The 25266-nt window shown below is 36.1% G+C and overlaps 2 protein-coding genes across 2 annotated transcripts; both read right to left on the bottom strand.

The window, feature by feature from the left end:
* Positions 1 to 12767: 12767 nt before the first annotated feature.
* On the bottom strand, positions 12768 to 14258 carry LOC131032315 (E3 ubiquitin-protein ligase ATL31). Its single transcript, XM_057963256.1, has one exon. It carries the CDS (start codon positions 14114 to 14116, stop codon positions 12992 to 12994), a length of 1125 nt encoding a protein of 374 aa, XP_057819239.1. The 5' UTR covers positions 14117 to 14258; the 3' UTR covers positions 12768 to 12991.
* A 5818-nt stretch (positions 14259 to 20076) lies between these two features.
* LOC131032311 (RING-H2 finger protein ATL11) lies at positions 20077 to 21639 on the bottom strand. The gene has a single exon (XM_057963253.2). It carries the CDS (start codon positions 21512 to 21514, stop codon positions 20393 to 20395), a length of 1122 nt encoding a protein of 373 aa, XP_057819236.1. The 5' UTR covers positions 21515 to 21639; the 3' UTR covers positions 20077 to 20392.
* Positions 21640 to 25266: the final 3627 nt, after the last annotated feature.

Raw genomic sequence — 25266 nt, 5'->3', positions numbered from 1 at the left:
GTTAGTTATTTTTGATGCAGTTTTTAATTTTATTGATCATCATTGATATAAGCAAGATAATATCATTATCATATAGCTATTATTTTTAAAATAAAAAGAATTTTGTTAGATGCAAATAGATTTATTGGTAAGATTATTTTGATATCTTTTGACATATTTTACATATTTTTAAAAAATATAGGTATGCTAGTTAATTTGTTTCACTTAGAAATGGATATCCATTTGGAATGGATATTCATTTTTGGATTTTAGAAATGGATATCTATTTGAAATGGTTATCCATTATGCTCTAGTTCTTACCATGGTAATATGTACTTTTAACCTGACCCAAGTAAAAAGTCAAACTTTGTTTCACAATTTTTGGCAAATGAAAAATGTTTTTTTTGTCCTATTGCCACTTTTTGGACCCCCATGATCTTGCACTCGCCCCAATGATGGATTGGATTAATTCAATGATTATGGACCTACTGGAATTTGTTTTTGTTGGATCTTTCAACCTTCTAATTAATGCCTCTGAAAGTTCTCTTTTATTGAACCTCCTATTTGATCTAATATATTGTCTTGAGTTCTTGGAGGATGTTGACACATTGAAGGAGGGGTTTGTTGTGGTTGTTGTTTAGCAGGGTTTTGATGAGGAGGTGAATCAAGGTTTTCATCATTTCCTCAAGTTCCACTACAAAAATTAAATCTATCTATTTAAATTGAATTTTACACTATAAACTAATAATACTTACCTCTTTGACCTCAACAATGTCATGATGGTATTTTGGCTATGATCTTGAAAATCAATGACGATGAATAGAGTCTCCAATAATTTGAATGCACATCAAATCACTTATAGGCTACTGGTTTCAATAGTAAGGAAAATAAAATGAGATTTTTTTATTGTTTTTTAGTTTATCCATAGTGATTGTATGAGAGGGTTCTTGAGAAGAAACATTGTGAGTATTTGTTCAATCCAAGCAACAAGAGTTGTCATTCTGAGATAATTTTTTGTCTCCCTTTGGTTATAGAGAAGTTAATTCAACCTGCCTAATATTTTCCTTCCTTGCATCCATTTTCAAAGTGGAATTGCTACTAGGCAAAATTGCAATAGTCTAATGGTTAGGGGAGACATATTTCCACCGAGAGATCTTCCACTTTGGTTGGGATTTGACATATGGACATTCTACTAAAATATGTCTAGTCTTGTAGCATCTTTTGCTCCTAAAATTTAAACATCCATAAATTAGAAGTTCATTCCAACCTTGACTATTAGCATCCAAAACCATTTGTGAGAGGAGATCTTTATTGATATCCAATTCCACCAAGATCCTAGAAAAGGTTTATGATTAAATTAAGTGGGGAAGGGCCTCAACCCATTACAGAACTATCACCAACCATCAAAATCATGAATTGGAACAAAACTAGTCACAAAACACAACAAAACAGGGCTAACAACAAAGAAACAACAAAGTTGGAGCCAAAAGAGTGCCAACTTATTTTGAAATAGAGTTATGGGACTGTAAAACTTGCATCGTAATCTGAGAAGAAGATGAGTTATGATATTTCTTCCTATGATGAACAATTGCCTAGGTAAATCTATTAGTACAATCAAAATAGTGCTAACCCATAGGAAATGGTGGGTCATCATAAGTATAGGTAGAAGGATCAACATTATTAGGGACAACATCAATACCATCAGAAGCTCTAGAAGAAACCCTTGCAACAACATCAGAAGAAACAATAACATCGTTGTGGTTTTTATGAGCTATTTCTATAACAAATAACTAATACGAATTGACTGGAGAACCGATAGAAGAAACTCTATGTACAACATTCTTTTGTTGTCAACTGAAGGAACATCAAAGGAAGATTACAAAAACCATTTGTCATTTTGTTACCAGGAGCAGATTTGGACTAGCAAATAACATCAGTAGGTAAATATTTAATAGGATGGAAGGAGAAAAATCCTCGAGCACAATAGTTAAACTAAGAGTAGAGGGGATAGGAATCTTTGAATCCTTTGAAACAACATCTTCATTAGAAGTATAATCAGGATAAATGGTAAGGTGGTCACAAACAACATTCTTCCACTAGGTTGAGGAAGACTTCTTATGAGCACAATGTGGGCATTTGACGCAAATTCCCACTAGCAAAACAATTCATGTGGTGAAAGCAGATCCCTTCATAGTCCACTAGTTGGCACCAAGATCTATCATTAACTTGTAATACAATATTATTCAACTTATCTTTAGATAGATCAATCTCAACGAGAACTCGAGCGTAGGAGGTATGAGTAGAATCCTCTGAAACAACATCTTCATTAGAAGTAGAATCAGGATAAATGGTAAGGTGGTCACAAACTTTTAAGATAACCAATGGACAACTAAGAGGGGGGGTGAATCGGTTGTCAACATATTATATTAATCAAACCACTTTATAACCTTTAACCGAAACACATAAACATTGAATACCAGAATAGCAGAAATAGATACCGGTAAGTAATAAAACTTAAGAATGAAATAGAGAATTAACACAATGCAACCATACCACATAACACCATGATTTGTATGTGGAAAACCTGGTAAAGGGAAAAACCACGGTGGGAAGCCTACCCACAGTCAAATGATACTTGTGCAGAAAGTATGTGATACTATAAGGGGCCTGCACATGTAGGAAGGCACACTGCCTAGAACGTACTGCTCATTACAAAAGAGTCTCACTGACTACAGAGAGGTTATAACTACCTCAAGATAATTGGACAACAATCCAGAAGAATGAACTGCCAGAGATAGCATCTACCATGCTTGATTACAGTCCTAGTTAAGCTCAATACTGAAGGTCTTTGACCTCTTACTTAAACCCAATTCGATCACCTATGATTGACCAAATCTGCTTCACATATGATATTTCATTCCATGACCATGACACTTGATCTACAATGATATCTTACATCAATTTATACAAACCCTAAGGCCTAAACCAATTAGGTCGGCCACCTAAAAGATATTACAATAAGATAACTACATACATTCATATTACAATGATATGCCATGTCGACTTTAGACCAAAACAACAATAACAAATCCATAGAAAATCTCGGTAACATGTAGAGAACACGTTAACATGATACCGGTCCATAACCTAGATAGGTACCAAACCTAATCTGGGTCCACCATGCCAAAGTGATGTCTCCAATCAATTGAGGCATGATCAAGGATCACCTTCTGCATCCTGAATTCCATCTCGAAGTCGCACCAACACCACTTAAACATCTTGTCAAATATTCTCAGTGAAAGCTCTGCCGGTAAAACCTTAAACCCTTACTGGTAACACTAGATCTTCTACCGGTAACCAAAACTTGTCTGCTAATAACCAACCAAAATAGCTAGTGTTGACATCAATGAAAAAACACCAATGCAACACATAATCAATTCATCCATATTGCCAACAATCTCCCCCTTTGGGATTGATGGGAACACTAGATGAGAAAAACATCTAAGTACCAAGAAATGCCAAACAAGTTTCCCCTTGTGGAAGACAACCAACAATCTCCTACGTATAGCTCTGAATATCAATAACTCTCCCCCCGTGAATAATATCTTCGGACCTGCCAACGGTAATGGTTGTTAACTCGTTACTGGAGCTACTCTTGTCTCCCATCCTAGCCTGTAAAACTATGAATTTATTTTTCACATCACTATCTCTCCCCCTTTGACATCAATGTCAAAAATCTGACAAAAATATCAAAGAAAGAATATAATCTTCTGAATCTCAAAGCTAACTACTCCCCCTGAGCAGTAGCACCACTACATCAACCCAGAGCAAAGGATAAAGGTAATGATGCATACCAGACTAATGGTCTACTCCATCAATTAAGTTTCTGCCGGAGGGGTAGATACCCCTAACCTGTCTCTCAAATACTCAAATGATTCCTTAGATAGTGGTTTAATGAATATATCTGCAATTTACTCTTTAGTGTTCACATAAACCAATTTGACTTCCTTTTCTTCCACCTTGTCCTTCAGAAAGTTATATTTTATTGATATGTGTTTAGTCTCAGAGTGAAATATCAGATTATTAGACATGTCAATAGCTGCAGAGTTATCACAATAGATAACTACCGGTTCTCTACAATTTACCTTGATATCCTTCAACATTTGCTTCACCCATAAGACTTGACTGCAATTAGTTGCTGCTGCAACATATTTAGCTTCTGTAGTAGATAAAGAAATCCATGATTATTTTTTGCTGATCCATGAAACCAATTTCTTTCCAAGAAAGAAAGCTCCACCAAAAGTGCTCTTCCTGTCATTAGTATCTCCTGCCCAATCTAAATCTGTATATGCACATAAAGTGAAGTTATCATCGCTAGAATACCATAAGCCATATTTTGTTGTTCCTTGCAAATACCATAATATCCTCTTTACTGGACATTCATGATTTTCTTTAGGATTACTTTGATATCTTGAAACAATACTTACTGCATTCATAATATCTAGTCTAGTCTGAGTTAGATATACCAAGCCACCAATCATAGACTTATACCTTATTGAATTTACTGGTGCAGATGTGTCTTTGATAGATAATTTCTCACTTGTCACCATAGGAGTACTTACTAGTTTGGAATTATCCATACCAAACTTCTTCAACAATTCCCTTAGATACTTAGTTTGACAGATCAAAATGCCTTTGTTAGTTTGAGTAATCTACAAACCTAAGAAAAATCTCATCTCACCAATCATGGACATTTCAAATTCATTCTTCATATTATTAGAGAGTTCCATGCACAGTTTATCTTCACCTCTAAAAATGATATCATCAATAAATAATTCAATAATCAGAATATCATCATCAGTGATCTTATAATATAAATTACTGTCACCGCTTCCTTTAGTAAAACCAAGCTTCAAAAGATATTTATCCAACCTTTCATACCAAGCTCTAAGAGCTTGTTTCAATCCATATAATGCTTTCCTTAACCTGCAAACCATATCTTTATCATCTGTCAGTGAAAATCCATCAGGTTGCTCAATGTATATGTCTTCCTCAAGTTCACCATTCAAGAATGCACATTTAACATCTATTTGATAGACCTTATAGTTCTTATAAGCTGCATAGGCAAGAAATAGTCTAACAGCTTCAATTCTAGCTATAGGTGCAAATGTCTCACCATAATCAATTCCTTCCATTTAAGAATATCCTTTACAAACCAATCTAGCCTTGTTTCTTACAACTTGACCATCCTCATTTAATTTATTCCTAAAAACCTATTTAATTCGAATAACATTCTTATTTTTAGGCTGGGGAACTAAAGTCCAAGTCATATTCTTCTCTATCTGATCTAATTCATCTTCCATAGCCTTTAACCAATGTTTATCTTTACAAGATTCAATAAAAGATGCTAGTTCAATTTGAGAAATAAGACATACCTCTTCATTTACCAGTCTTCTTCTTGTCATAACTCCCTTGTTCCTATCTCCAATGATTTGATCTTCAGAATGATTTAACCTTACATACCTTGGTGTCTTTTGAACTTCAGGTTCACTATTCTGATCATCAATCATAGTTGACTTTTCTGATTGTACTGGTGTAACTGTCTTAGTGTCTTGTACTAGTTGAGGCATTGTCGGTTAAGTTATAATAATTTCCACTGCCGGTTCCATGTCATATGATATAGATTGATTTCTGTATTGCTCATCCACTTTCACATTAGCACTCTCCACAATTTTCTGTAATCTTTTGTTATAACATTTGTATGCTTTTCTTTGAATTGAATATCCAAGAAATATCCCTTCATCACATCTAGGATCAAACTTCCGAATTGAATCATCCCTTTTGATATAACATTTACTTCCAAAAATTCTGAAATATTTAACAGTAGGTGTATGTCCAAACCATAATTCATAAGGATTATCACCAGTTTCACCTTTGATATGAAATCTGTTGAATGTGTAGACTGTTGTACTCACTGCTTCTCACCAATAAATGTGAGGCAATTTGTCTTCCATCATCATAATTCTTGTTGCATCCAAAATGGTTATATTCTTCCTTTCCACTACTCCATTTTGTTGAGGAGTCCGGGGTGCAGATAATTGTCTCCTAAGTCCATTTGTCTCACAATAACTGTTAAATTCATGAGAAGTGAACTCACCACATTGATCTAATCTTAGACATTTGATTTTCAATCCAATTTCTGTTTCCACCTTTGCTTTAAAGATCTTGAATTTCTCAAAAGCTTCAGACTTCTCGCTAAGAAAAGTCACCCACATCATTCTAGAATAGTCATCAATTATCAGCATGAAATACCTATCACCTTGAAAGCTTGTAGTCCTTGTTGGACCACATAAGTTAGTGTGAAACAAATCAAGCACACTATTAGATTTATCATGTATGCTCTTAAAATAAGTTCTAACTTGCTTTCCCAATTGACATTCCTTACATACCAGATTATGAGGCTTTATAATCTTAGGTATATCTCTAACTGCCTTTGTTGAACTGATTTTAACAATAAAATCAAAATTAATATGACACAACCTCTTATGCCATAACCAACTCTCATCAATATGACAAATCAAACATGTCTTATTACCAGTGTTCAAGTGAAAGATATTACCTCCAGTCTGAGTATCGGTTGCAATCTCCAAACCAATTTTGTTAATGATTTTGTATTTTCTATCTTTAAATTGAAGTTAGAATCCCTTGTCCACCAATTGACAATCAAATAAAAGATCATGTTTTAAACCTTCTACATAATAGACATTATCAGTATTATGCTTGCCAATCAAAGAAATAATACCTCTACCTTTGATCATACTTGCTTTGTCATCTCCAAATTTGACTTGACTGTCATTGTATTCTTGCAGGGACAAAAAATTCTTTTATCTCCAGTCATATGATCTGAGCATCCACTATCAATTACCCATTCATCCTTGTCTTCAACTTTTGCTGTCAGGGACTTTTCTTCATTCATGATATCCGGTTCCACTTCATCTTCCTTTAAAGCATAGAACACCCATTCATTTCCATTGTCAGATCCACTAGTAGAGTCTACTGTCGGTTCATCTTTAGAGTCATCACTTACTCCTTCCTCATCCGCTATGTAGCATTGTTTAATTTTCTTGAACCTATATTTTTTCTTATTAGGCTTAAATGATTTCTTCTCTTTCTTCAAATCTTGCATTCCTTTCAGGACATCTAGATGCAAAATGACCAATCTGATTACATGCAAAACATTTAAAAGGTGCTTTTCCTTCATACTTACTTCCTAACGGTCCTTTAGGTACTCTTCTAGCAAATAAGGCTTCAAGTTGCTCAAATTCTTCATCCTCTTTCTTCATATCTTCCAATTCTTTTGCATATAAGGCTTTCCAATCACTTTTGTCAGTAGATGATGATGCATGAATAAGCAAGTTCAGACTTTGCAGCTCTAGAAGGTCCAAATTCTTCAAGCTCAAAAGCAGATAATTTCCCAATTAGAATGCCTTTGTTAATTGAAGTGTTTGCCATTGTTCTCAGTTCATTAATTGCAATTGCCTTCATCTTGTAAGCCAGTGGAAGGGCTCTCAAGACTTTGGAAACTATTTCATCTTCACTTAGAGATCCTCCACAACATTGATTTCCCATGACAATCTCATTTACTCTTTCCATAAACATAGCAATTCTTTCATTATCTTCCATCTTCAAGTTCTATGAATACCTTACTCGGTAACAATCAAGTTTAGCAATTTTGATAGTAGGATCACCTTCATTCAGAGTTTGCAATTTATCCCACATAACCTTTGTCGATGATTTATCAGTCAATCCCATGATTTGCTGATCAATAAGTGCACACAAGAGGGCTTCTCTAGGTCTGCAATCATTTCAATATTCTTTTCCATATCTATAGGAGCAAGATTGCCAAATGCCGGATCATAAGGTGTATATCCTTTCTTAGTGATCTCCCAAATATCCTTGCCAAGACATCTAAGATGAGTCTCCATTTGGATTTTCCATATCCCATAATTTGTTCGATCAAGGTTAGGGATTTCTGTTCTAAAAATAGTTGCTGGTGGATTTGAAGTATTAGCTACATAGGATCTACCTCAAATAGTTAAGCTTCTACAAAAGAGGACCAAAGCTCTAATACCAATTGTTAAGATAACCAATGAACAACTAAGAGGGGGGGGGGGTGAATCAGTTGTTATCATATTATATTAATCAAACCACTTTATAACGTTTAACCGGAGCACACATAAACATTGAATACCGGAATAGGAGAAACAGATACCGGTAAGCAATAAAACTGAAGAATGAAACAAAGAATTAACACAATGCAACCATACCACATAACACCATGATTTGTACATGGAAAAATCGGTAAAAGGAAAAACCACGGTGGGAAGCCTACCCACAGTCAGATGATACTTCTGTGGAAATTATATGATACACTAATGGGCATACACATGCAGGAAGGCACACTGCCTAGAGCGTACTGCTCATTATGAAAGAGTCTCACTGACTACAGAGAGGTTATAACCACCTCAAGATAATTGGACAACAATCTAGAAGAATGAACTGCCAAAGATAGCATCTACCATGCCTTATTACAGTCTTAGTTAAGCTCAATACCAGAGGCCTTTGACCTCTTACTTAAACCCAATTTGATTACCTATGATTGACTAAATCTCCTTCCCATATGATATTTCATTCCACGACATGACACCTGATCTACAATGAGATCTTACATCAATTTATACAAACCCTAAGGCCTAAACCAATTAGGTTGACCATCTAAAAGATATTACAATAAGATCATTACATACATTCATATTACAATGATATGCCATGTCGGCTTTAGATCAAAACAACAATAACCAATCCATAGAACATCCCGGTAATGTGTAGAGAACACGTTAACATGATATCGGTCCATAACCTAGATAAGTACTGGACCTAATCTGGGTCCACCATGCCAAAGCAATGTCTCCAATCAGTTGAGGCATGATCAAGGATCCCCTTTTGCATCCTGAATTCCATCTAGAAGCCGCACCAACACCACTTGCACATCCTGTCAAAGATTCTCAGTGAAAGCTCTGCCGGTAAAACCTTAAACCCTTACCGATAACACTAGATCTTCTGCCGGTAATCAACCAAAACAACTAGTGTTGACATCAATGACAAAACATCAATGCAACACATAATTATTTCATCCATATTGCCAACAATAAAATTCTTCCACTAGGTTGAGGAAGACTTCTTATGAGTACAATGTCGACATTTGAAGCAAATGGTCAGTAGCAAAATAATTCATGTAGTGAAAGGGGACCCCTTCATAGTCCACTAGTTGGCACCAAGATCTATCATTAACTTGTAATACAATATTATTCAACTTATCTTTAGATCGATCAATCTCAATGAGAACTTGAGCATAGGAGGTATAAGTAAAATTAGTAGTAGTTGTATCCACTTGAAGGAACAAACCCAAGATATTACCAAATACCTCATTGGGATATTTGCACCAAAACTATAAAGGGAGATAAGGTAATCTCACCTAAACAAGAGCTACGCCATTTGATTCCTTAAGAGGGTTGAAGGGTGACCAAGGACACAACAAGAGAGAGTGTGAGTCCCATGAACAAGAATCAACCTCAAGATAGTATCCCTATCATTAGAAGATTCAAAACCAACAACAAAGAAACCCCTTGCACAAGGGTAAATCTCTATCTTACCATCATATAAAGGGAGCTAATGAGTGGAGGTTTAGTGGTTTAGATTTGGTAGAGAAGGCCACAAGTGGAAAAATCTACTAACCAGGCTTAGTTTGGAGAAAAAAATATCACTGTCAATCACCTCTTGTCTAACACCACCTTCAGGGAGGTAGAAGATCAAGGAAAGGGCACAACCTTCTGGGAGGAAATCCTAGCTTTAGAAGAGGTTGTCAATATTTTTATCAACTTGAGTCAGAATAGGTTCTTTGATAAGAGGTAGGGGAAACAGGTGTAGCAACACCACAAGAAACACCCGACCTAGCCTTGTCAAGGGATGCAAAAGCTCCAGTAGTAGTAGCCATAACAACACTAGAAATAAAGGACGAAACCTTCCAATAGCCACCAAATGAGAAGTACTTGAAGCTACGCCAAAAGGACTAGAGAATTTGGTAGGAGCAACTTCAACATCATATGGATCCACCATAGGGCCTAGGTCATCCACTAGGTTGAGCACAGGAGAAGAATCTATAGGCAGGAGGGGGAATTTTGAAAAAATGGGGCAACAGTGTTGAGTGAGAGACATATATGTTGTGCAAGTTTAGAATGCTTGATCCAATACTAGCAAAGGTTGTGTGAATGAAATCTATTGATTTTTCATCTATAGACACAAAGTGGCCAATGGTGTTTCTAGTAGATGTAAAGTAGGGGTCAAACTATTAGTGAAGAGGAAGATTTGGGAGACAAACACTGGTCAACATGAATGCAATTTTTTCTGTGGATGGATTAAAGTGTGAGTGTCGAGATTTTAATATCAACAGACTTTGTCCCCATATCTAGACATAACTTAGAATGGTATTTCTGTCTTTCTTACTATCAAAAAACCAAAATAGAAAACCTCTTGCCCTAAGATAAATTTCTGATTTTTATTCCATTAAAGGAAGCCATGCTTTTGATATCCATTCATGAAGCTCTAGAAGGCTGAGCCAAAAATAGGTAAACCTTCCAGTTAAACCATTCTTAAAAAAAAAATCATTTTCATGCAGCTCATTTGCTAATAAGACATCGAAATTCAGCTGTAAGGATTTCTTAGAGCTATACACAATCCTCCTACTGTTGATACGTATGCAAACCAAAGTTGTGGGTGGAGCCAAAGAAAAATGAATCCTGGATCTGGTGACATCCAAAAATAAAGCTTGAGTAGGGTCATCAGCCTTGCTCAGAGGTAGATCGGTGTGTGCCACATTCGAACAAATCTAGGCACCGCTAAAGACACTAAGCAGGGAGGCTATTGGCACGCAGGAAACAAACCTCCATTAGCCCCAACAAAGATTCAGGACAGATCCACCACGATAGGTAGCATTATGCCCATGCCAGTGGTCACAGAGGAGACATGAATCACATAAGAAAGACTTTGGCCGTGATCACAGAAGTATACACGCAACTCAAATTTGGAGCCTGGGTGGAAAAAATCCACTCGCAGGAGGCCTTGGTAGGGACGGTTGGGCACATTTTGGTGGTGAAACGATCGTAGAAACCCTAATGGTGCCTGAACCACCGCTACACAAACCCTTGACAAAGGCAACAGAGTGCTTTGCAACGCTTATACTAGAGGCATATTTATTTGAAGAAGAAATTGGAGCCAATGATTTGTTGTGCACCTGATTGAGACCCTGAACATTGTGTTGCATAGCCTGTTTAAAGCCAAGAAAACCTTCATTTCATGGTGCCTAGAAGCATTAACATCTGAGGTTCACAATTCTTCAGTGTCAATATACTTGATGATGGCTTAAATCACATATGTTAAGTTTTGATTTTTAGGTATAAAAGTGTTAAACATTTAGAATCAACTGATATGTTTTAGACTTAATATGTTGCTTTGTGTGTGGTTTAAGGCTGGTCATATATTTACAGTTGCCTTGAACATCGTTGCCAATGGGAGAAGAAGATAGCAGAGATTTGGAAGTTGTGTGAAGCATTTTAAGAGCAACATTTTAATGCTAATTCTCTGTTAAAATTAGAAAAAATAATTAAATAATTAAAATTTATTTAATTATTATGTGAAGAATAGAATTGAATTAATTAATTAATAATCATTTTTTTATATATTGCAAGAAGAGTTAGGCTATTATAACCTATAGTGCACTTGGTAAACTTTTTAACATGATTGATGATGTTGACGCGACACGTCCTACGATACCATGCGAACAAGAAAACTAGACCTTGTGATCTCTAGCTTGCAATAGGATGTTTTGGAACAAGAAAACTGGACCTTGTGATCTCTAGCTTGCAATAGGATGTTTTGGCTAATTGGAGCCTCCACAAATAATCAAAATTATTTAATATTGAAGAGAATAAAATTTTGAGAAATTAACTAAATAATTAAAATTTATTTAATTAATGTGAATGAAGAAATATGATAAAATAAGTAAATAATTATTGATGAGAAAAAGAAAAATTAGTGTAATTAAATAATAAATGTTGGTAGAAAAATTAATGAGAAATAATGATGAGATATGACAAAATAGAATAGTCATTTGCAAGTCTCTACAAATTAAACTATTAATTTAAACTTTAATTATGATGAAGGGCCAAAACTTTTATTCTCAATAGAATATGTTTATTTATAAGAATTAAATTGTATGAATAATGACAAAACATATAAATTTTAAGATCATTTTTTTATTGTATTCTTTTTTAACAAAAATAATTTAACATGCTATCAAATAAACATATTCTCATTCTTGAAAAAAAGATATAATGACTATTTTACCTCTAAAAATAAATTGAAAAAGTCATTTCTTTAGATGTAAAAATATATTCAAACTTTAATTTATTTTATATTTATGAAAACCAATCATTTAATTTTTGTTTCATAACTTGATATTAATTGAAGAAGAGTAGCTGGCAATCTGCATTAGGTGCTCCATAAATGCATATAAACCTTTCTTTTATCATAGAAAATGAATCTTTTAATAATTGGTTTAACAACTTGACATTGCATACGAAGAAAAGCCAATTGAACCATCATAAAAGACAAATTATGAATAAATACAAACCCTTATAATATTGTAACCTACTTGCATATTACTATTTCTCACAAAATAAATACTTTTAATATTTTCTTTAAATTGTGAATTTCATTTGGGTATAATATAATACACCATACCGCAACCAAAACCTGTAACAGATACATATACAAATCCTACATTGCGCCTGCCCCTCTAGCTGGTGCATCTTCAGGTTTCGTTGCTAGTAAAAAAAAAAAAGGCCGTGGCCCAGCGTTCTGCACACTCTGTAGCAAAATAATTGTTGATTAAAAATTATACAGCGCTTTTACCGGCATACCTGAAGTACCCTGGTCCACCCTCCGAGCGCTCTATCCCATCTTCTGCCTCTCTATCTCTTCCCTTCAACCAACTCAACGTCCTATTCAAATTAGGCTTCTCATCCTGCTGCTCAACCCCAACCTCATCTCTATCTCCAGCCGTTAAGCGCATAGAAAAAGTCTTTAATAACGATGCTGGATTGATAGAAATATTCCCCCACCTCTCCGATTTCGATCTGTTCTCCGCAGAACCGCCGGGCGGGGCAAAAGAACTGGATGGCCGATGCTTGCCCGCAAAGCTACTGTACAACCCGGGCGTGAGACCGTCGGCGGTGACGATATACCATTCCCTGCTCTGCTTCAACTCCGTTTGCACCATTATCAATGAGTGCCCCATCGAATCGTAGCCCGGAGCTCCAATCGTCGCCTCGTCTTTTAAAATATCTCTGCGGACGCTCCCTTGCCCACTGACTCCGCCTCCGTTGTCCAAAACGATCGCGAACTGCTCAGAAGACGGCTGCTGTTCGACAACACCGAAGTCGGCGTTCGTGGCGTTGGAATCATCAGTACCAGAGGACAGAAGGTTCGTCCGGCAGAGGGGACACGTTGTGTTAGTGCAGAGCCACGTATCGATGCACTCGGGATGAAATGCATGACTGCATTTAGGAAGCAACCGTAGCATCTCGTGGTCTTCGAAGTCGGTGAGGCACACCGCGCACTCGGTGCCCTTGGCCTGTGCTTTGAGCCCCTTCACCAGATTATAGCTGAAAACAGGAAAGCTCTCGATGACCGACTGCTCCAGTCCATGGGCCGCCTCAACGGTGTTTTCATCATCTAAGCCCGCTCCTCTGAAAGCTCTTATGCTGTCCCAGCTTGTCAGCCGGCGGCGCATGAAGAAGGAGTAAAAGCACATACCCAATAAGAAGCTGAACAGCACGAGGGTGATTATCGCTGTGTTGGGATGTAACTTCAAGTTATAATTGTTGAAGTTTCCGTCGGCATTACTACTGCTGCTGTTAAGCGACAAACTCACAACATTCAGCGAAGGAAGGGAATTCAGATTGGTTTCGTCATCTGCAGAAAACATACCAGTAGAATTCTCCATCTTCTCCATAAGCATTTATCTTCCTGTCTTAGTTAAATTTCTTAGCAAACCAATTCCTTTATACAGAATTGATTCTGTAAAACTGCACTTGGTCATATCTATGTCATATACTTCCAATCTACTCCATGGCTTTTCATTATCTTGCACCCACGTCCAATCTCCAAACCGCTGACTTATAGCCGTATACATACATTATACAGATTACTTATACAAGGCGAATTATGTAGTCGAAGGCCGTGGATCCCACAGATGAAGGAACGTCTAGGGTAAGTTCATATATCGTGGCCTTCAAGGCAAGAGAAACCAGATAAGCTTGACTTTTGTGTATATCTTCTATATGACTCTCCCGGCAGCCCCGTCTCCGGTTTCTCTTCACTCAAGCATCATCGTGGGCGAAGACTTTAGAGGAAAACTTGAGAAACATGTTAAATTACTTCTACGAAACTGTTTCGACAAAATCTCTGGTTGAATTATGCAAATAAACAACTTCCACCTGGTAACGAAACTCAAATACTTTAATCTAGTTGATGCGGCTATATCATTAATAACTAAAACTTCAAACAATGGATTTAATCTATTAACCCACCTAAGAAGGTTTGCTATAATTTTCACAAAAAGTATTATACTATTTTTGAGCTTGAGGGATTCAAAGTTAGGGTGTGGAAAGTATTAAGTTTATTAGAAATTATCTTTTATGAACAATAATTATTCACTTGGCATTCATTACATTTAGGTAATTATCAAAATAGTAACACATCAAGATTTGTTGAGAGGTCGTCCATCACAATGCTACTCCAACATAAATTTGCCTAGACATTGCACTTGCAAAATGTTCACCATGTTTTGTGCCCTACAAACCATTCATTATAAAGCTACTTAGCACATTCCTTTTCAAGAAGGTGGTGTCTATGTAGTGTGTCAAATTATGTGATTTCTTTTAAGGATTTAACAACATAGTTTTTGAGTCAACCTTCATTAATCAATATTTCATTAGCTAAGAACCTTTATCATGAGTATGAATGGTCCACTTTGTTGGTGTAAATAATTATTCATCTTGGATATTATTACACTTTACTTAAGTTTACTTAGGTACATGCATTTCATAGTAGTTTGGGTATGAGACACTTGGGTGTTTGTGCCACATTGGGATAGTGTGCGTAGGAGAATTTTCACCTTTTATGGTGTTGATCGTATCTTGTTGTTACATTCCACCTCATGTGGAATATTATATTATTTCTCGTACCTACCCACACCTATTTCCTACCTACCCTTGTTTCTTATTGAGCCACATGTCATGTTTGTGTGCTCACATATCCCTAGCCTTGCCTATATAAGCAGGCTCATCTACATTGTTTGTACGGGCAATCAATCTACATCTTGTAATGATCCAGTTGATCATATTTTGCATCTTGATAGAATACAGTTTATTCCTATCATCTATTTTGTTCTCTCTTATTTGTGTTTTCCATTGCCTCTTGATCTTGGCAAAATCTCACATGGTATCAGAGCCATTATAGTGTCATTGGTTTGCTAATTGAGAGAAATTTGATTCTATTTGGGGTTGTGTATTTTGGAGATTTCTATTGCAGGTTTTTATTGAAGCTTACTGGGTCGAATCTGAGGTTACCATTGGATTGAGGAGGTCCAAGAAAGTTAGTCTTACCTTTTGTTTCATCCAAATCGAACTCTGGAGGCCAAATCTAGAGGCATTTGATGTTTGAAGCCGCGACGGAAATTTTCCAGAAATTATAAATTTGCAGGCAATATTCAAATAGCGATATCTCACTCATCCAGACTCCTTTTTTCAAGCAATGTTTTTTGTTTTGGGGTAGAATTTCGTGATCTGTACAATGGTGCAGGATTTTGTGGATTTTCGAAAATCATGAAATCCTGATTTTTACAACTTTGGAGGCTTCATTTGGGCTCATATGGACTCCTTTTTAGGTGCCGTTTTTTTTTTAAAGTGCATAATTTTTTGTCTACTTTCATAATCTGCCATTTGTTTGCAGTGATTTTGAGTAGAAATTGTACTTTCAGTATTTGGTCATTTTTGGCCTATTTGGTACTTGTATTTTGTTTGGATCTTAGTTTAGATCACTAGCAATATTTGTTGAAGTCTCTTATATCTCATTTTGAGAAATTGTAAAGTTGAAATCAGAAGTCCATTTTGACATTATTTGCAAGTGCCAACATGATCTTTTTATGGGGGGTCGATTGCTCATTTATATCTCTTGGTGAAATTTCATTCGGAGGCATCTTCATCTGCAGTATTCTACAGGGCTTCTTTATTGGTGGCATCATTTTCATGTTTCCATATTTGAATATTTTATCATGATGTATTCTCTTGCTTGAGCAATGTTGTACTCACACTATCATAAAGTGCCACACCTCTTTGTATCTTGTCATTTTTGACATATTTAATGTAATCCTCTTGTATACATAGATTAGGAATATCTTGTGAGACTTGGTGCATGGCTCCAGTTGAGACTTAGATTGTACATGTTTGTGCATGGCTCCCATGAGACTTGGATTGCACCATTATTTCTGCTATTTCTGAGTATCCAGATGATGCTCACAACAGGTTGTATCCATGCCTGATCTTCTTTTTGTTGCAGCAAGTGATTCATCGTCATCGACTTGGTACCTGGTTTTGTCACACTTTGACATTATTGGTGCAACATTGGCTCTCTTTCTTCCTTATGGGGAGGTATTTTGGTCATCATCATTGGACCATCTTTGCAGGAGATTCAACATTGAGGGGGGGCTTCATGGTCTCTTCTTCTCTCTTATGGGGGGGACATAGTTTTGTTCTTCTCATTCATCATTGAGAGCATTGTGTGCTTTCATCATCTCTCTTTTGGGGGAGGGATTTTTACCCTTAGGTTTTTCTCTCTTTCCTCGCTTTATGGTAGATTGCATTTGCATTTGTACATGGGTACCTAACATGGCCTAGTAGTCGAGACCCATCTTGCATTGCTTAGTTGCATTGTAGACTTAAGCGCATTCCCCAAAGTTGCACTTGAGGCGGGTTGTTGGTGTAAATAATTATTCATCTTGGATATTATTACACTTTACTTAAGTTTACTTAGGTACATGCATTTCATAGTAGTTTGGGTATGAGACACTTGGGTATTTGTGCCACATTGAGATAGTGTGTGTAAGAGTATTTCCACCTTTTATGGTGTTGATCTTATCTTGTTGTTACATTCCACTTCATGTGGAATATTATATTATTTCTCCTACCTACCCACACCTATTTTCTACCTACTCTTGTTTCTTATTGAGCCACGTGTCATGTTTGTGTGCTCACATATCCCTAGCCTTGCCTATATAAGCAGGCTCATCTACATTGTTTGTACGGGAAATCAATATACATCTTGTAATGATCCAGTTGATCATATTTTGCATCTTGATAAAATATAGTTTATTCCTATCATCTGTTTTGTTCTCTCATATTTGTGCTTTCCATTGCCTCTTGATCTTGGCAAAATCTCACACACGTAGCACTCATATACCTTGGAGATGTTCATCTCATGAAGAATAGAGACTTCTTAGGAGCTCACAACCTATATCACCATTTTGACTCAATTACACATAATTGTGGAGTTCCCCCAAAGGTAATGTAATGTTTAAAATTCTACATATATGAGAGTGTATGTGCCACAAACTTGACATGGATGGATTTTTCAAGATTCCCCATGTTGTCATATACCTTCTCTTCAACCCTTGGTTCCCCACTTTTTAAAGTGTTCACAAGTCAATAGTATCTCTAACAATATTGTGCCCTTGGTCAACACCCTTTGTAATGCTCTTAACAATCATCTAAAGGTATTGAGTTTATTCAAGTATTGATGTGTATCATTCATACTGATATCCCTTCGTTAGTGGCATGCTTAAAGGAATTCATAACTTCTAAATCCAATATGACTAGCAAAAAAGTTTGTATTTCCATTCTAGTTTCAATAGTACATATTTCATTAAATAAATATATGGCCACTATCTTGACAAAGTTGGGAGTGATGCATGCTTCATCCTTTGGATTCATCCCATCTTAACAAGATATGAATTTTGTATTTCTACTTCAAAATCTCAAAAAATCCACACCCTTGGTTCACAAGTCTTCTCCTTGCATGTCTTAACTTCTTTTATCATTGTTATCTCTACTAATATCTGACCTCCTTTGCACAATTTAGACCCTAGCATGCCCTAACACATAGATAATTTAGGAACCTTGTAGTAATAGATAGAGTCCTTATCTACATATTCTTCCTAGCCCCTTATTTCACCTTATTATTTTCATATTCTAAAAGAAAGCCAAGTGCGTGAAAGATGCTTTCTACACCAATCTAATTATGAGTATTTGTTAAAGTTTCCATAACACCTTTACAATTTTAGACTTTGACACATATTCACTATATTGAACTAATTATGCAATAAACACAAACACTATAACACAACATATACATGGAGAAAAATATTTTACAAGAAAACTCCACACTCCAAAACACAACCCAATATATTATTAAGTAATGAGAGTTTACAATACAATAACAATTCTATTCTCTTGAAAGAGTTTGCACACTAGACAATGATTCATGAGAAAATGTGGTATCATAACAATATCTCTAAAATTAGTCAACTTGTACTACAAAACACTCCAACACAATGCATATTTATAGACCATCTGATTGGATGCCCAAATCTGCCATGTGTCATCATTCCATACATTACATGCATGCAACTATAGAAGGTAGATCATGCATGGCTCCAAAAATTTATCTATTAACAAAGTGGTAAAAAATACTCAACATGCAATGTGTTTGAGATAAACTACTATGTTAATTTTTAATCTTTTCAACCTATTGTATTTGAGATTTCATGCAAAATATTATACTCAACATACAAAGCACCTAATAACAACTGCTAAATTTGAACACTCTTATATGCAACACTACAACCAGGCCTGAATTTGATGACTACCCTTGTCTATCATATGATTTTTTTATGACAGTTTCGTCATTCTAATGCCTTTTGTTTTACATTTAAAAAAAAAATGTTAAAGTGTCAAATTTTTTAAATTTGTGAATAGTTTAATTTAAATTCTTTAAGCTTCACATCCAGTAAAATTCAAAAAACAAATAATTCCATGGAAAAAATAGTAAAAATTTAAAAAACAATGATAAATTAGTAATGCACTAAAAAATCTTAAATTTACTCTTAAGTTTCTAAATTCACACCCAAAAATCTTGTTTATTATAAAAAAAGAAACTGTTTTAGATTTTTTTATTACAATATTTAAAAAAAATAGAAATGACAATTGTTAGAAGTTTCTATATTGATATTTAAGACAATCTTATAAAAAATATTAAAAAATAAATTGACAAAGTTTCTAAATTTATATTAAAAAAACATAATAAAATAATAAGAAAAAACATACTAAAAATTCATATAAAAATAATATAAAATTCAAAACAATTATATCTTAATCCTACCATTTTAAAATATTCTAAATAAATTCATATATTTATAATAAACGTTGTAAAATAATATATATCAATATATATTACTATTACAAATTTTTACGGTTTATTAATAACTTTAAGTGTCACATATACAATTTGTTTGTCCATACATACCGTCCACTAATTTTATTAGTTGTAATATACCATCCAAAAGTGCAAAAACGGTCATATAACTTGTCAAATTCCATACCTCACTACAACCTTCCAATTGTAACGACTCACTCACATGCAAAACACAACTAGCTAATTGTAACTACACTACCATAACAACCCCATCCCATGCAAACTCAACATGAAATAGAAAATCCTACATGCACAACTCCACTTGCAAATAGGAACTTCCAAACTTGGCTCCTCCTTGGAATTAGAAACTGCAAGTTGTAACTTACAATGCAATAGTAGATAACTATCAAATATGACTCCAGTCAACTCACAAAAATTGGGAGGACTACTTGGAGTTCGACTATGTGTAATTAATTAATTAAACATTATAATATAATATACATACAAATCTTACATTACAACTGTCCCTGTAGGCTGTAGCTATTGCATCTTCAGGTTTTGATTGGAAGTAAAATAGGGCCGTGGCCCGCATACGCTCCAGGAAAATAATTAACTACAAGTTAACTCTAGTGGAGAATGATGAACAAACCTCGCCGTATACAGCGATAGAGTGTGTGTGGTCAGACTGTAACCTCATAGCTTTTGCCGGTCCTTTGCCTCTTGTTCATAAATAAACCTTTTGCTTTGTCACAACCACTCAGCGCTTTTACGATCCGCCCTGTGAGCGCTCTGTCCCGTCTGCCTCTCTATCTCTTCCCTTCAACCAACTCAACGTTCTCTTCAAATAAGGCCTCTCATCCTGCTGCTCAGCCCCAGCCTCATCTCTATCCCCAGCCGTTACGCGCATAGAAAACGTCCTCAAAAACGAGGCTGGGTTGATAGAAATGTTCCCCCACCTTTCCGATTTCGATCTGTTCTCCGCAGAACCGCCAGGCTTAGAGCACGCGGGCGGGGCAAAAGATCTGGATGGCTGATGCTTGCCCGCAAAGCTACTGTACAATCCGGGCGTGAGACCGTCCGCCGTGACGATATACCATTCCCTACTCTGCTTCAACTCCGTCTGCACCATAATCAATGAGTGTCCCATCGAATCGTAGCCCACACCTTCGCTCATTGCCTCGTCTTTTGATAAATCTCCCAGCACGCTTCCATGTCCGCTGACTCTGCCTCCGTTGTCCCGAACGGTCCTGAGCTGTTCAGAAGACGGCTGCGGTTCAACAACACCGAAGTCGGTACTCCTGTCGTTGGAGTCACCAGTACCAGCGGACATAAGGCACGTCCGGCAAAGGGGACAGGTTGTGTTGGTGCAGAGCCACGTATCGATGCACTCTGGATGAAAAGCATGCCTACATTTGGGAAGCAACCTCAGCATCTCGTGGTCCTCGAAGTCGGTGAGGCATACCGCACACTCGGAGCCCTTCGCCTGTACTTTGAGACCCTTCACCAGATTGTAGTTGAAAACAGGAAAGCTCTCAATGACCGATCGCTCCAGTCCCTGGGCCTCCTCAACGGTGTTTCCATTACCCACGCCGGCTACTCTGAAACCTCTTCTGTTTTCCCGGCTATTCAGCCGGCGGCGTATGAAGAAGGAGAAAAAACTCATACCAGTGAGGAGGCTTAGCAGCACGAGGATGATTATCCCTACGGTGGGATGGAACTGCATAGTATAGGCGCCGTTAAAGTTCCCGTTCGCGTTACTACTACTGGTGTTATCTGCAAAACTCAGTACTTTCAGCGGGAGAATGGAATTCACATTGCTTCCGTCATCTGCAGATAATATTACAGTAGAATTCTCCATCTTCTCCATAAACATTTGTCTTCTCGTCATAGCTAAATTTCCACTTCACACGGATTTGATTCTACAAAACTGCACTTGGTCACATCTATGTCATATAGTTCCAATACACTCCATGGCTCTCCAGTTTGAGCTTTCTATTATCTTCCACGCACATCCATTCTCCAAACCGTTGATTAGCCTGATTAATACATTCTTTAGGATATTTATACAAGGAGAATTAGGTAGTCAAAGACCATGGATCCCACAGATGAAGGGGTGAAGGATAAGATCATTTAGCGTGACATTCAAGGCAAAAGAAGCCAGATAGGATTGATTTTTATGTATATCTTCAATTTAATTTTCCCGGCAGCCCCGCCTCTGATTTCTCCACACGAAGACATCGTTTACAGCTACCCGAGGGCGAAGACTTTACAGAAAAACTTCAGAAGCATAGTTAAATTATTTGTACAAAATCTCTGGTTGAATTATACAAGTAAACAACTTCCACCTGTTAACGAAACTAAAATACTTCTAGAAAAAAATAATAGTTATATAGAAAAGTACGTATCTGCTTACGTGGTATAACGCCTAAAAAGTTTAAGATTCACAGAACTATTTTTATGAAATTTATCCTATATTTATTCTATTCTGATCGGAAATATCGGTATTATTTAATATCTCTGGCGTAAGTCCACAGTTCGGATATGATAAAGAGTTAAGCAGTTTAAGATTTATATAATTATTTTTATGAAATATATCTTATATTTATTTATTCGAAGTGGATAAGTTAGTATTGTTTAGAATATCATAAATAAATAAATGAAATTTTAAAGATAATGAAAAATTTATAAAAATATTATCAGTTCTTACTCACCTTTTATGTTTTTATGTAACAATGTATTTAAAAAATAAAGTTATTTATTATTTGTAAAGTTATTTGTCTTAATATCTATTATGTTTGCCCCTAATAAATGGTTAAAATATATTTATTTTTATGGATCGCATTAAAGAAATAGCCAATCATATGATGACACAAATGGCAATTAGTATTAAGTGCTTTGATGCTTGGTCTAACTTCTTCTATGGATGTTTTTGTACAACTAAACAATGGTCTAGCTAATGTGGCTATATCAATGATAACTAGAACTTCAAACATAGGATTTAATCTCTTAACACACCTAAAGGGATGTGCTTAAATTTTCACAAAAAATGATGTACCATGTATAAGATCTTGAGAAGTTCAAAGCTAGGTTGTGCAACTACTAAGTCTTCTCCCTTAGTGGTTTACAAAATCCATCTTTTGTGAGCATTAATTATTCACTCCACTCATTGCATGTAGGTAATTATCACAATAGTGGCACATCAAGACCTATTGAGTGGTCACCCATCACAATACTACTCCAACATAAGTGTGCCTAAAAATTGCACTTGCAAAATGTTCACCATGTGTTGTGCCTTAGGATACATTCATTATAGAGCTCCTTAGTTCAATCCTTTTCAAGTAGGCAGTATATTTGTAGTGTTTCAAGTTAATTTATTTCTTTAAAGGAATTAATTACATAGTTTTTTATTCAATCTTTATTAATCAATATTTTATCAATAGTGGTCCGTAAGAATCTCTCTTATAAGTATGAGTGGTCCACCTAGCACTCATATACCTTGGAAATGTTCGTTAGTTGAAGCATAGAGATATCTTAGGAGCTCACAACCTATTACTATTTTTCAGCTCTGCCACACATAACTATGAAGTTTCCCTAAAGATAATATAATATTCAATATTCTATGTATGAGAGTGCGTGGGCCATATTCCAAGCATGGATTGATGAATACTAAGAGGGGGGGGGTGCGGGTGAATTAGTATGCCAAAAATCTTTGCACTTAAACACTTTGCAAGACTAACAGTAAACCGGTAAAATAGTTTAACAGACAAACCGGTTAACACACATGCAAACCAAAATGCAAATAAGATATTCACCCACAAAAGCAATACCACCATAACACAAGATATTTGACGTGGAAACCCAAATGGGAAAAACCACAGTGGGATGAAACTCACAAGTAACTATCTGCAGAATAGGAACCAGACCAGTTAAGGTCAGACCGGTTAAGGTCTTACAATGTTCTTTACCAGAATAGATCCTATTAGGAATCTCAATCTCTGTTAGGAGATAAGTCCGATCAAGGACAACCTTGCTAGAGGATTTTAGATTCACAGAGGTGAACCACCTTGTTAGAGGATTTTACAAAGGCTACTCTGAGCCTACCTGGTTAAGGGCTTCAGACTTGTCAAAGAGGTGAGTAATCAACAAGTATATGATCTATCAGATAGCACAGATTGCTTGGTTAGATCCAGTATAGCTCATACCTAATGCAATCCAACATTACTTCAGTCTTCTATAACTCTCACTCTGTTACACCTCACAGACTTGATCTTCTTAGATAAGATCACTCTCACAAAAACTCATCAACCACCTTAAACCCTTGCAACAACATAAAACCTTACAACAACCTAAAACCCTAGACATGATGTCCTTTTAAAGGAATCTGATTTCATGTTGGTCCAATAGGTTTACAATCCAATTCCCTAGGTTCAATGAACCTGGACATACTAGGTAACACAACACAAAAAGCACCGCCAAAGTCTCGGCACCGTCAAATAATTGGTGGATGGTAACTCATCACAAAATGCCGGTTGGTAACTCATCACAGAGTATTACCGGTTCATACAAAATACAGGTTGCTGGTTTGTCAAAAATGAATACTGGTAAAAATGTGTTTTGCCACTTTAATCCCTTGTACCGCTTGGGATCCACGAATTGCTTGGGGTCGACATGCCGCTTCAGACCGGTAAACACATTCTGCAAAACACCAATAGTTTAAAGACTATAATACAACATTCTGGTTGGAACAAATACCGGTTGAGCTTAAGCTCATACATATAAAGGGGATCTCAATGCAAGTGTGTGTCCATCAATGACAATCACAACATAAACATAAAAAATGCCAACAATCTCCCCCTTTAGCATTGATGGCAACTCTTAAGAAAATAAAATTTTGACATCTAAGTGTTTTACAACAAAATCATGCCATTAGCAAAATTGTTCTCCCTAAGCATATACACTATCCCTTTAACAATACAATGTATAACAATTTTGCATATAGAGCATAAACATTGAGATATTTAGAGCATATATCAAAATTTTAATTACAGATACTTCTCCCCTATACTTCTCCCAAATAGAATTCTTCTCCCCCTTTGCCAACAATGACAAAGTACATCTAAACAACCCTGTTTTCATTTGATATTAAAATAATAAAATTTTATGACAATAAGGAATAATACTTGTCAAAAACAGATTTAAAGTCCTGGAAGAATCGTTTCATCAATAAAGACCAGGACTCAAGTAGGGAGGTGGCTACTTCTTTCTCTGTCTGCATTTGGGAGACCTGTTCTTCCATGGCATCAATTGTGCTCATCTCCTGTGTAACTGTTAAGGCATCCAGATTCAAATAGCACTTCTGAAGAATTTGCAGACATGGGAGTAGAACCAGTTGTAGCTCCTGCAAATCTCTAGACAGGGTGCTGATCTCTTGCTCCATTTTTGTGGACTAGATGTGAAACCGGTGAACAGTTTGTCCATAAGTTGTAAAGGAGTCATAAGGCAGCTTGAATGTGCTCATGTAGGACTGTAAGTCCGTTTGAAGCTTTTGCTTCTGAGCTAGCACATTGTCATAGAACAGATGGGGTTGGCAGATCTTGCTGAGTAGCAGATTCCCTTCATCCAAAGCGCCCCTTATATCCT

The sequence above is a fragment of the Cryptomeria japonica genome, chromosome 8 (genome assembly GCF_030272615.1).
Source record: "Cryptomeria japonica chromosome 8, Sugi_1.0, whole genome shotgun sequence".
In the NCBI taxonomy this organism is placed as follows: domain Eukaryota; kingdom Viridiplantae; phylum Streptophyta; class Pinopsida; order Cupressales; family Cupressaceae; genus Cryptomeria; species Cryptomeria japonica.
This window is presented reverse-complemented; position numbering and strand designations above follow the sequence as displayed.